This window comes from Centropristis striata, chromosome 18, assembly GCF_030273125.1.
Source record: "Centropristis striata isolate RG_2023a ecotype Rhode Island chromosome 18, C.striata_1.0, whole genome shotgun sequence".
Lineage (NCBI taxonomy): Eukaryota > Metazoa > Chordata > Actinopteri > Perciformes > Serranidae > Centropristis > Centropristis striata.
The window spans coordinates 22,601,520-22,613,810 of NC_081534.1; the positions used below are offsets into that span (position 1 = coordinate 22,601,520).

Below are 12,291 nucleotides of genomic sequence, written 5' to 3' on the forward strand. Positions count from 1 at the left end.
ACACGAACATTCCGTGCAATACACACCCATTATAATCTCAGAATTTCTCCAAAAATGATCATGGTCATTGAACAGGGATTGATAAAAAACTATATGACCTATCGAAACGTGGATTAATACACCGATACACAAGACTTGTGTCTACTGTTTAAAGTTTAAATGGAGTCTTTAGGTGAAATTATGCCGGAGAAGTAGACGTTTAAAAATCTCCAATGATTGTTCTTTTTCGCTCATTTTTTGTCGGCCGTCCCATTCATTTCAATGCAAAATTTTGAGCAGTTTTTCGCGACTTACGTCGCGAAAAATTTGTATTCTGTAGAGAAAAGTAATAGCACACCGATCCCGATCAAACCGCACGTTTTGATATATAATTTGTTACTAGTAGCGGGACAAAATTGCGTCCGCAAGAGGAATAAGAAGAAATCCACAGTATAACAGTGGTATAACTGGTCCCTACAGCTATTGCTGTATGGGACCAGTGCTCGGTGCGATTGCCCCGAGGCCCTAATAATGCACATAAAAATTTTTATTGCGCTAAACTGGAGATGGAATCGCTTTTTGCGAATAAGTTCCTATGTAGCGAACATTTAACTCACATGACTGATCAGATGTTTCCGAGCTAACATTCAAGAACAATTATAAGTTGCCCAGTTGAATCCAATTTCTGAAGAGTTCTCTCCATTTTCTTTCGTCAAAGTCATCTCTTTTTTTGTGGTTGTTTTTTTCTCTCTACTTCTTCTACTGTTTACTGACGGATTAGCCTACAGCAATACATTACACTGCCACTGACGAAAGTACGTTTATGCAGTTTTTTTTCAGTTTCTTGGAAACGTCCCTAATTCGCATTTTCTTTAATGCAACATTTGAAAAGTTTGCTTCAAGTTTGCATTTGATTAGATTTGATTCGACTTTAATGGAAACACATCTAGCGTTGAAATAGAGCAACTAACTTTCGTAGAAAAAGGAACAACTTTATTGACTGCTGAGTCGACATTGCACCTTTCACTCTGCTCTGTGCCATGTGTGTGTCTACAAAGCCCAGCCCTCGGTGAAACACAGAGTCTGTGAATGGCAGCAAAGCACAGTAAAACTAAAATGGACACACTGCACGTGTCGTTTGGTTTATTTCAAGACATTTGTTTAATTCAAGAGTGCTCTTTTCAACAGTATTGGAAAAAAGAGAGTAAATATCTCAAATATCCAAAGTTTTAAGACTGAATATTCATCCAACAAAGAAAATTTGAGCCCTAGTAGAAAACCTCTTAAACAATTTTAAATTTCCCCAAACTAAACATGCATTAAAGGCTTCACATAAGATTCCAAGATATGCATTATTAGAATAAAAAAATACAGTAGTACAGGCCTCACTGGCAACACAATCTGACTTATGAAAAGCTTTAGGGATGTACAGAGAATTTCACCTGTTCTGACCCAGGAAGTAGCACCTCATATGAATCTAGGGGTTTGCACATAGCTACCTCACCACTCATCAAACACTTGCTGGAAGGTGTTACAACTCATTTCTGAATAGTATTTCCTGTTTATCACCAATACAAAAATAGAAAACAATAGCTTCAAGCTCTGCATGTCCGATGCCAGTTTCTCTGTCAAAACAAGATAAGTGCTGACACTAGAAAAGCTCCGGCATCTAGTTTGCTCTTTTGCTTACTCCCAAAAATATCGAGTTCAATCTTCATCTCTCTTTTTTTTTTTTGGCTACGTTAGCCTCCTGTGATTATCACCTCAAATGAATGACAGACTGTAACACTGCTTTAGGCCAGGAGGGAGTGGGAACGGACCAACTCTCCTACACCTACGCATCCAGTCTGGGAATAGCTTTCCAGGCAGCCCCGATGGAGCTCTTCTCTGGAGAGCTGACAAGAGCCGAAGATAGCGGAGGAGACTCTGCTCCTCGTCCGCCAAATACCGTCTGCCTCTTGTTCTAACTGGGATCACAAATAAAGACTATTTACAGTAAGGAAGGCTCATTTCCATGGGAAATGAAAGCAGAGGGAGAGAAAGAGGGGTGTGTGCAAAAAGGGGAGGAGAAACACACACTCCCCCACTACTCGACGTTGAAAATAATTCCTTTGCAGTGAAGACTTAATTCTCATTCTGTGTTCGTGTCCCTGATCCTGTGTTGTCTATTCTGGTCATGTGGTCCGCCTGCCTTACCGCTGTCCACTGTCACAGCTGTGTGTGTGTGTGTGTGTGTGTGTGATGCAGAGAAAGTGAGAGAAGGGTCAGCCTGTGTTTTAACCACTGCTACAGTACGAGCCCCACCCAAAAGAACGATAAATCCTTGTCTGACCACAGGAAAACAAAGAGCTTAAATATATTTCTAGTCCTAAAAAACAGCACACAAATCATCCAGGTGCTTGCTTATTCTCCAACAATGCTACCATTTCGTTTATATATATAATATTTCTAATTTTACAGTCTGTTTGATAAAGGCAACACTTAAGAGAGTCTGTTAAAAAAAAGCATTTGCAACAACATGATCTAAAAATATGGGAGAAATAAGAAGGAACAAGTGCATTAGTGTGTTTTTCCCCCGTTTAGCCCTTTTGTTCCAAGTGTATTCCTCTCAAACTAGCATATTGTTGAACAGATGCCCACATATTGTTGCAAGGGAACACCCCAGTAGCAGCTTAGAGATGATTCAACCATAGACAGACACAGAGAGTTGGGTCAAAGCAGGAAAAAGGAGGAATAAAATCATGCTAGTGGGTAGACACACGCCTGGGGCTCTCCGATTCCCATACAAACCACGTATCTTTATATCACCAGTGAACCGAATGTTAACATCTATTTTGTGTTTTTGTTATCCAGTCATGATGTCAGCTATGCCAGGATATTACGTTTGGCTGTCTCAGCGTCAGCAAAGTGGAAAATGGGCAGGAATAATAACGTTGTGATGCTAATGGGAGACTGACAGGCTAGTGGCAGTGTGTTAGCAGTGACTTCACAAATATGCATAAAGGATGAGTGGTCATAAGGCGCATGATTTAGACTCTGGTCATTTCAACGGTGAATACATTTAAACAAACTCTTATGTACTCTCTATCATTCTACATCTTCTGTTGCTAAGTGAGTAAAACACTTGAACTCTGTCAAAAAAACATCCATTTGATCTGTTTTATAGCTTGGTGGTGTATTTTTGTCATTCCCCATGGAGAACTGGCGTTGGGGGGCCGTTGTCTACAAATGTAGACAACTTGATGTTACCAATGCTGCAATTGAGTTTGAATCCTAGGTGGGCAAAGACATACTGCTACTTTGTTGTATTTATACAGTTTGTCTTTGCACATCTAGGAATTGCACTTTTCATTTTAATTGCACATTTTTCTTTTTTATGCTCATTGCTACTTTTAGTGCTTTTTATCTATTACTTTATGCCCTTAGGTCCTTCAAATATTTTTAAATGATTCCATCCCCGGGTCCTCAAGTACGGTATTTTTGTTTCTATCCCATGTGTGAACATGTGCCAGGTATGACGAATAATGTTCATTGAATCCTTGAAAGCAGAAGGTTTTTCATTTTTTTCCCTACAATTTGGAAAGTCAAAGTATTGTCTTCAGCTCTTTGTGAGAACCTCAATTGGTGAAACATGAATAAGTTGCATATTAGTATCACAAATATTTTCTCTTTATATCACAATATGGTAAAAAAAAATAAAATAATGCAAAATTACATATGAAAATGCTACTTGAGGTTTAAACAACCACATAGTTTATTTATTCCTATCCTCTAAGATAAATGTAACATTACTTAACTTACAAGTTAACTTACGTAAAGTATGTAAGTCAAAGTCTGTCAAACAGCAGCATCCTGGGTCAAAGTTCTGTTTGTTTGACCCATCCATCCACCACAATTTCATCCCTACACGGACTTTGTTGTTTTTTTATACCACGTCCCCTGACTTTTTTCCTTACAACCATCATAATTACTAAAGACATTAGAGTCACCACCACATTAAATATAAATATCAGTCATAATAGGCTGCTCATAAACAGCCTAATGGGGTAATTTTTGGGGGAGATAAGTCTCCTTAGCAGAAACAGAAGAATGCATTCTTGGTAAGGATTCCATTGGTTTAGAATTACGATGTGCTTTAAATTATGACCTTAGATTACAACATTGTATTAAGATATTAGATATACAGTCATGGAAAAAAAATACAGTCATATACAGTCATGGAAAAAAATTTGTTTGGACAAATATAATGATAACAACAAAAATAGCTCATAAGAGTTTAATTTAAGTGCTGATCTCTAGCCATTTTCCATGGTTTTCTTGATAATAACCAAAATCATTATCAAGAAAACCATGGAAAATGGCTTCCAAACAAATGTACCTTTAGTTGTACCTGGTATTAAAATGAACAAGAATTTGAAGAAAACAATGGTCTAATATTTTTTTCCATGACTGTACAATTTCACGTAAAGCCAGGAAGTTTGAATTTAACACAGGAACATGATCCCTCAACAGCTTCCCACCAGCACGTCTATGTGGCATTTTCAGCGATATCAGATGAAAGATAGTCAAAGGTAATAATAGCAAATTTCTGTTAAAATAGTTCAGAAATATTAGAGAGAAGTAGACATTAAGAACTACAAAATGCATGTAAGAGCTGCAATCATAATATAATCAGAGGAGTATTATGAATGAAGAGGACATTACACATCTTAACAATTCACATGGAGGATAAACATAAAGGAACAGCAATGTTCTTGCACAGAAGGGAGATTCAAGATATGTTTTTTGTGAATGTTTAGTTATAACTCCCTATAGCGTCGGAAACTTTTAACTGTACGCAGAACATATGCTAAGGTGAGTCAGTCACACTGTGGCGAGCAGTATGCTGCAACAGCAACAGAGAGAGACTCGTTTACAGTTTAAGAAAAGGAATGAGTGTTGCTCTGTTGTTACACCGTAAGTGAATGGAAACAACATATACCCCTTTTTTTACAGTGGCCATTAGACTGACGGACTTGCAGGTTCCATATGCAAGATGTTCCCGCATTTTCCCTCCTTTTGAGAGTTTGAACGGCCTCCCACACCTAGTTATTGTTGCTCAAGCAGGATTGGACGGCGGCCGTTCTAGGGAAGGGTTTAGGAAATGATCAATGTGTGTTAGATGGAATGCACAACCAAGCTGGATATACCATTGCAAAGAAATTAAACATTTTTCAACTATATAAAAAACTATGCACCATAACTTACTTTGGTGTACTTTGCAAGAATGATCAGCAGCCATAACACCTATTGCATTTTGCATCTATAGCATGCTGTCAAATGCAATGGCTCTACCACAAATGCTCACAACATGTGAAACCAAAAGCTAAAACATTTGCACACTGAGACACATTTCCTGGGGACTAGTGAGGTGAAAGCATTCTGGTAAATGTAGTATGTTTCCTTACTGAGAAGAAAAGTAGACAGCAGCAGGTTAAGGGGGAAATCGTCTGCAATACAACTTGTCACAGTCTGATGATGTGAAAACTGTATTGTATCTGATTGTAGCCTTCCTTTAATTGTAAAACCCTTGGCTCGCACTGTAGACAGTAGATTGAGTCATTCAGGAAGTGACAGCGAGAGGAGATTGCTCCATAACCTGGCAGCCACCCACGCCATTCGGTGACAGATGACGGCGTCTGGTACTTTTGGTCAAGGTGCTCTGGCACGCTAGGTCGCCTCTTGCTGACTTGACTCCTGTTTCTCTAGTGAGCCTCTTTGGCGCCTGAGCTGTTAAGGTGAGCTTGGGACAAACTCCAGAGATTAAATTATGTGGAAAAGCAGATTAAATAGTTATTATCCCATCTGCAGCCAGACAAGTACACACACACGTACACACACAAGCAGGCAAGTATACATGCTCACAAAACCCACATGCGTGCACAAAAGCAGATGAGCCAAAGGGGGGATACACACACACACACACACACACGTGATCTACACTAAAGGATAAATAACTTTTCATATTTAGTTTGGGGCTGTGCAGGTCTGCATTACTGTTTAACATGTATTCTTTAACAATGTTTATGGTGTCTTAAACCAGACATATTGATGTATTTAAAGCATGTCTTTGATCACTTCCTGGGACAACCCTTCACCAACAAAACACAGACCACATATGATTAAGACATGGACTGCCAAAATAAGAGCCTTCATCCATTCTGCAGGGAGCCACAGAATTAGTTCTACTTAACAGAAGTGTTAAGAGAGCGATCTAGATGTGGTTGTTTTGGGAAGCCGGCCTGCCGTCGATTCATGTCTTTCTGATAGACATGTAAGTTTAGAGAGCCGCCCACACATCCCTGAGCCATTCTCAGTTGTTACAACCGAGGCTACAAAAAAATATAGAAGAGAATGAGAGAGGGATAGGGAGAGATTGATACACAAAGAGAGAGAAAAATGTGTGCTGTCTGTCGCAGAGTGGAGCTTTCCTGCCCCGGCTCCTCATTGGAAGCCCGGTGCAGAGTGTGTCCATGTCTCTTTGAGGGAAGGGCTGGAGTTAACCCACACACACTCTCAGCAGCCAGCATCAATGGGGCTTTACATGGACTGTAAATCAAGCCACACATCCAAGAGCATCCACGGCCCATGCATGGAGAGTTGCTGTATGATAATAGCGTATGGTCCCACACATGCACACTGGCTTTATACAGATTAAAAGCCACTGAATGCCTTTTGCCAGCCTCTCTCTACCCCCCACCCCTTTCTCTCTCAGTGTGTGATCATGGAAGGTATGCATACAGTAGCTATATTTGGGACTAGGGGGATTTGCTAAGCTGTGTTTTCCAGCCAGAGCTCCGTATTAGTGCAGAAAGACAAAGAGCAGAGCAGAGTCACATGCACAAACTGCACATGTAAAGGGCACATGCACACACAAAGCACATGCATGTAAACACTCATATGTGCTTACAAATGCATTAAAGGCTCAGCTGCTGTGTGGTCAACATGTAATTCAGCAGGGCTCTCATGTGGGTTGAGGGTTTCCTAGAAAAATCTTAAAATATCTTCAAAAACAAACACATCTCTTTAAGATAAAAGAGATGTTGTATTGTAAATTCACACTGTGTATCATATGAAGTCAGACTAGCAAACTAGCGTCACAACAAAAAAGTAAATGAACGTGTCTGAAAACGAAGGGTGTCAATTTGCGTTGAAAAGTGGTGGGGACATACCAGAAAGGTTTACATAAAAATACACTTTTAACAAGTTTTCTACATTTACAATTTGAGGCAAAGTAATAGGGGCATTAGAGGTAATGGTTTAGTATGTAAAATTTCTGAAAATAATGTCCATCCCAGCTTCTCTAGGTCAGAGGCGATGCCTTTAAATGTCTTGTTTTGTCAGTCCAAAACTCAAAGACATTCAATTTTATATGTGACAAAGAGGGAAAGCAGGAAATTACAGTTTTGCATGAAAAATACCTATGAATTGACTATCAAAATAGTTTGAGAATATTTCCTCTCTATCGACTAATCAGTTAGTCAACTAACCGTTGCAGCTCCAGAAGTCAGAGTTGGGTCCATCAAGATTTTGTTGGACGATATATTGTCCTAGAAATAATTGCAATCAGCTATATTATTGTTACTTTAAGATAATTTAATGCCAACTAAAAAAGCCAAAGCATAATAATGCAAGTACACCCTTTCAATAAGCAGGTTTAAATGTGTGCGGCAGTTCGTGTGGAGGAGCTGCCTGAGCCCCGCCCATGGTGACACTCTGACACAGAGAGCAGATAAATATGCCACATCAGCATATTTATTTATATTTTTTTTGTGTTTACTTGGCCTAGGTGTCCCCTAATCTTTAAATTATCTGGAAAACCCTGATGTTTTATGGCATCATGCTGGCTAAAATCTTGGTTCTTGATTTTTAAATAAACAAACATGTATTAAACCCAACTTGTGATATTGAGCAATATGTGGACATGACCTTGGTAACTTTTGCTGATTCATATTGTTATTATTGTGACAGGCCTAGTCAGAGTAGATACATATGGTAGACAGGGAAAAAAATGCATAATGGCACATTAGAAGGACATGGAGTAAGCTACTACAGACAAAAATGAAGATACTCAGCATAAAACATACAACAATGTGGAAGTCACAAGTAACAGTAATCTATTTGTATCACACTCACAGCTGCAACTGATACATGCATACACGTTTTGGGGCTTTTTTGGACAATGTACATGTATTTCTTCTGTATAAACATTACACTGTATGTTTTCTTTTGGGCAAATAAAACTTTCTCAAGCACTCTCATTTGTTAGTTGCAATTTGTTGGCTAAAGCTATTAGTTTTAGAACATTTAAAACATGATGGGGACAAAATGAGCCATTAAAAAAAGTGTCTCCACTGCCCCCAGTACAAAAGGCACATATGTTGAAAACACAATTTATCTTTGCAGTGTCAATATGCTCCTTTTCCCGTCACAATCTTGAGGCCACCATTCATAACCTCTTCACTGCATGTCTGCATGTAAACAAACACACATGCATCAAGCAGTAAGACACACATATTCAGCTGAAGTGTGTAGCTATGTCCAGACCCTGAGGCAGGCCCTGGGAGAGAGACACGGGACAATTAAAACTTGTGCTCAACAGGAAGACACACACACACACACACACACACACACACACACATAGAGAACACAGCACACACACACAGCTAGAAACTGGGCACGCATGCATCAAAACACACAAACAGGTAGACAGGACAAAAGAAAAAACACACATCACAATAGGCTGAGCACAGCATGAGAAGCTTTCATCCACTCCTAACAAAGGTCACATTTCCAGTGTGACATCTTTGACAAGTGACAGCACATTCACCCCAATTATCCTGTTTCAAGTTTCCTCCCTTTCCTCGCAAATAAGCCCCTACCTCTTACTCAAACATTCCACGAAATAAACACATTATTCCACACACACACACACACACACACACACACACACACACACTCTTGGACACGTCAACCTCACCTCCCCTGCTGCACTGTGTGTGACCAGGGTCTAAACAGAGATGTCCCCTGGGCTCTGTCACCTGTCTAGAGGGATGTGGGGCTAAGTGATGGAGGAGGGTGAGCCAAGGTCTCATCTCCTCCCTGGTGACTGAATGCAGGAGTGGACGGCTGACCTTTGACCCTCGCAGGAAGGGGGAGATTGAGCACTGCTCCAGACTCTTATTAGCATTCTGCTCACACAGGGCCCTATAACACAGCAGACTAATGGCACGAACACTGTGGATGTATGAAGACTGAGGTGTGGCGATAAAGGTTCGGAATATTTGGAGCTTTGCATCCTCGTGGCAGCACAGCGGGGGACTTTTTGCTGTCAGAATGCATCATCTCACCAAAAAGGGAAAAAAGAAATCACACAGCGGTCTTTGTAGCGATGAGTAATCCTGCCACGATTAGATTCTTAAAAGGCTAAGGGTCAGGTAAAACATGGCAACTTAATGCCACCGTTTCCTCCCTGTTTTTTTATTTCCTTTTTCCACTTCTTTGATGCTTTGTTTCCCTGACAGTGCAAGCCCTCCTACTCCATATAAACACACAAATACATCAAAAAGACAAATAAGCCTGTCGCTTGTGTCTCTGCGCGGCTCAACATCGACATATGTATGCTGGAATTGTCAACACTGCACAGCGAGATCAAACTGGCAATCTGTCACTACACTAGGGATACAGTTGGGGATTCAAGTGACTGATGACACAAAATTACCACCCTCTGATGTGTGGTGTGCATCAAAAAAGTAGTAAGTATTCTGACCTCTAATATACGACAAATAAGCATCTACGTGAACAGAAAACAACATAAAAACATGTGTGTTTCTGCTGAAAACACCAATTCTTTATGAGTTTGTGCAATTTTCTATCAAAATTCAGCAAAAAAAGTGGTGATAGAGATGGAAAGAGGTTACTTAAGGTGGGTTTTTTTCCTCCTCTACATCCCTGGGTGTATCTATCTGATGCAGTATTTACCGTGGTAGGGTCAGTACCGCACTGATTTGTGAGTGACGCTGGATTTCAGCACCACGGACAGCGCTCTGCCTTTCTCTCTCTCCAGCGCTGAGGAGAGGAGAGGAGAGAAGAGGAGGAGGAGGGATGGAGAAGGAGACGACGGGTGGTTTGTGGTGTTGTTGGTGGTGGGGGTTTCCCTGGCAGATTTCAGGAGAGGGTCTATCTACACAGTCATTCCTCCATCGCTACACATCGCCTACTAACCTCCTCCGTATGCTGGATTTCCATACGGAGGAATACCGTATGTGTGAGATCACGGCTTTCATGAAATATTGATCGACCCAGCCTCACACAGGATGGACAGAGAGAGAGAGAGAGGAAGAGAGAGGGAGAGAGAAGGGGGGGGGGGGGGGGGGGGGTATTCCTCTGGACAGCCTTTATCATGCATCCACCACCACCACCACCCCCTTCCTCTCCACATCCTCCAAATTTTTTTTTTTACTTTCCGATCATGACAACAACCACTGGATTCGCCTCGCCTGATGTTTGACGATCAGAAACATGACAAAGCAACACACACACACACACACACACACACAGAAAAAAATGAAGGCCGGCGGCGACCAGATCTAACACCATCCGCCGCCTCATAGCCGCACATCGCATCCAAGCGCATAACGCGTCCAATATTGGTAAGTGAGAGACGCGCCGTCATCGCGTTGCATTCAGAGGAATGTCAGGAGGATTTACCCGTGTGTGTGTGTGTGTGTGTGTGTGTGTGTGTGTTCAGCCCCACCAAAACCGAGCCCTCATCATGTGTCATGTAAAAAAAATCCTCGGCCGGCTCTGTCATTCACAAAATAAAGCCACATCCGACATCTACACGCATTTCCCACATTTTTTCTCCCCTCTCCATCCACTGCTCTTAATAGGCCAAGGATGCGCTCATCACCACATCCACCTTCTGCAACTGTCGTGAGCAACACTTCAAAAAATCGCTGTGGTCAGCTGGGTGTCAATAATGCAATCTATAGCCCGAGCATCTTTAGCAGCGACACAACACACGATCAGCTGTAATTTTCAGCTCTGACAAGCAGATAGGGACATGAATTATTCAATACTAAACTGAGCTCTTGTTCTTCAGCAAGGGGGGAAAAAACGGCTCGACAAGAAATCTACATGAGCGGACACAAACCAATGCAGAGCCCCACATTTCCACCGCATAAGCACTGGATGTAATGTAGCATGTATATAAATGCATACCGGTAGAAGAGAGAGAGAGAGGGGGGAAACACAGCTTTAAATCAGCGTCGCCTTCAAGAGGCTGCAAAAGCCAGCGAGAGACCGACAGCAGCCGCCGCCGCCACGCAAAAACCAGCCGACATGTATGAAGATCCGCCGGCGGAAATTAATCCATGGAAATATGAGCGAAATGTGGATAAAAGAGCCGATGGGAATTTGTGCGTTTACCTGTCAAGACTCCGACCCGGATTTGGTGGTCGTGGTTCGTTAAAATCATCCCGTCTGACGCCATGTTCAGCAGCGCTGTCGCCCGCACCGAGAACTCACGGCAGGGCCCAGAGCCGATCGCATCGAACTTCGTGGGGAGAGGGAGGGGGGAGGAGGAGGAAGAGGAGGAGGAGGAGGAGGAAGAGGAGGAAGAGATGGAGGAGGGCTGGGATACAGCAAAAAAAAAAAAAAAAAAAAAAAAACAGGCAGACGAGATGAGTGGAAAGCCGAGCGATCATCGGGACACCTACAGATAAGCGGGCAGGATGCGGGGGCCGTTTAAACCGCACACATCACTCAGCTGGCCGCCTGCCACGGTAGTAGTGTGGATCCCAGATTAAGTCTTATGGAGACCACTATTGATTTCCTCTGAAGGCTTTTAGGGGAGACTGACGAGCACTACGTCTGCAGACGCCACTCACTTTACTCATGTTGTGCATCTGAAGCTGAATTATTTCACTCCCAAGCTCAAAATTTGACCCCTAAGGTGATGCATAACAGCCTCCAATCTGGAACATTTTAGGTTCCCATAAAAGTCCCTCTCTACCCTAACATCAATTTCCCCCCCATGAGATGCACCCCTGCTTTTAGAGATTAAAGGGGCCCCTCTAAGAGCCAGTGACTGCACCCCAGAGATGTGTCGGCTACATCTCAATGCAGAGGCTTAAGAGAAGATCACAGTCTGACCTGTAAAAATGCAACTACATCCCCGGGCAAAAAAAGCACCGCTTCTATTTATAGACTGGCTGCACGCTTCCATGGTGTATAATTTCTCTTGTTTATTCTCATGGAAAGAAAATGCCC

At 41.9% G+C, this 12,291-nt stretch overlaps 1 protein-coding gene across 7 annotated transcripts in view; it reads right to left on the reverse strand.

The window, feature by feature from the left end:
• The window catches only part of gphnb (gephyrin b), a 135,972-nt gene extending 124,427 nt beyond the window's left edge, over positions 1-11,545 (reverse strand). For all 7 annotated transcript variants that reach the window (XM_059355765.1, XM_059355764.1, XM_059355768.1 and 4 more), the window contains exon 1: positions 11,449-11,545. In XM_059355765.1, the coding sequence (XP_059211748.1) occupies positions 11,449-11,512 (64 nt within the window). In that variant the 5' untranslated portion in view covers positions 11,513-11,545. The remainder of the gene's footprint in view (positions 1-11,448) is intronic.
• Between the last annotated feature and the right edge of the window lie 746 nt (positions 11,546-12,291).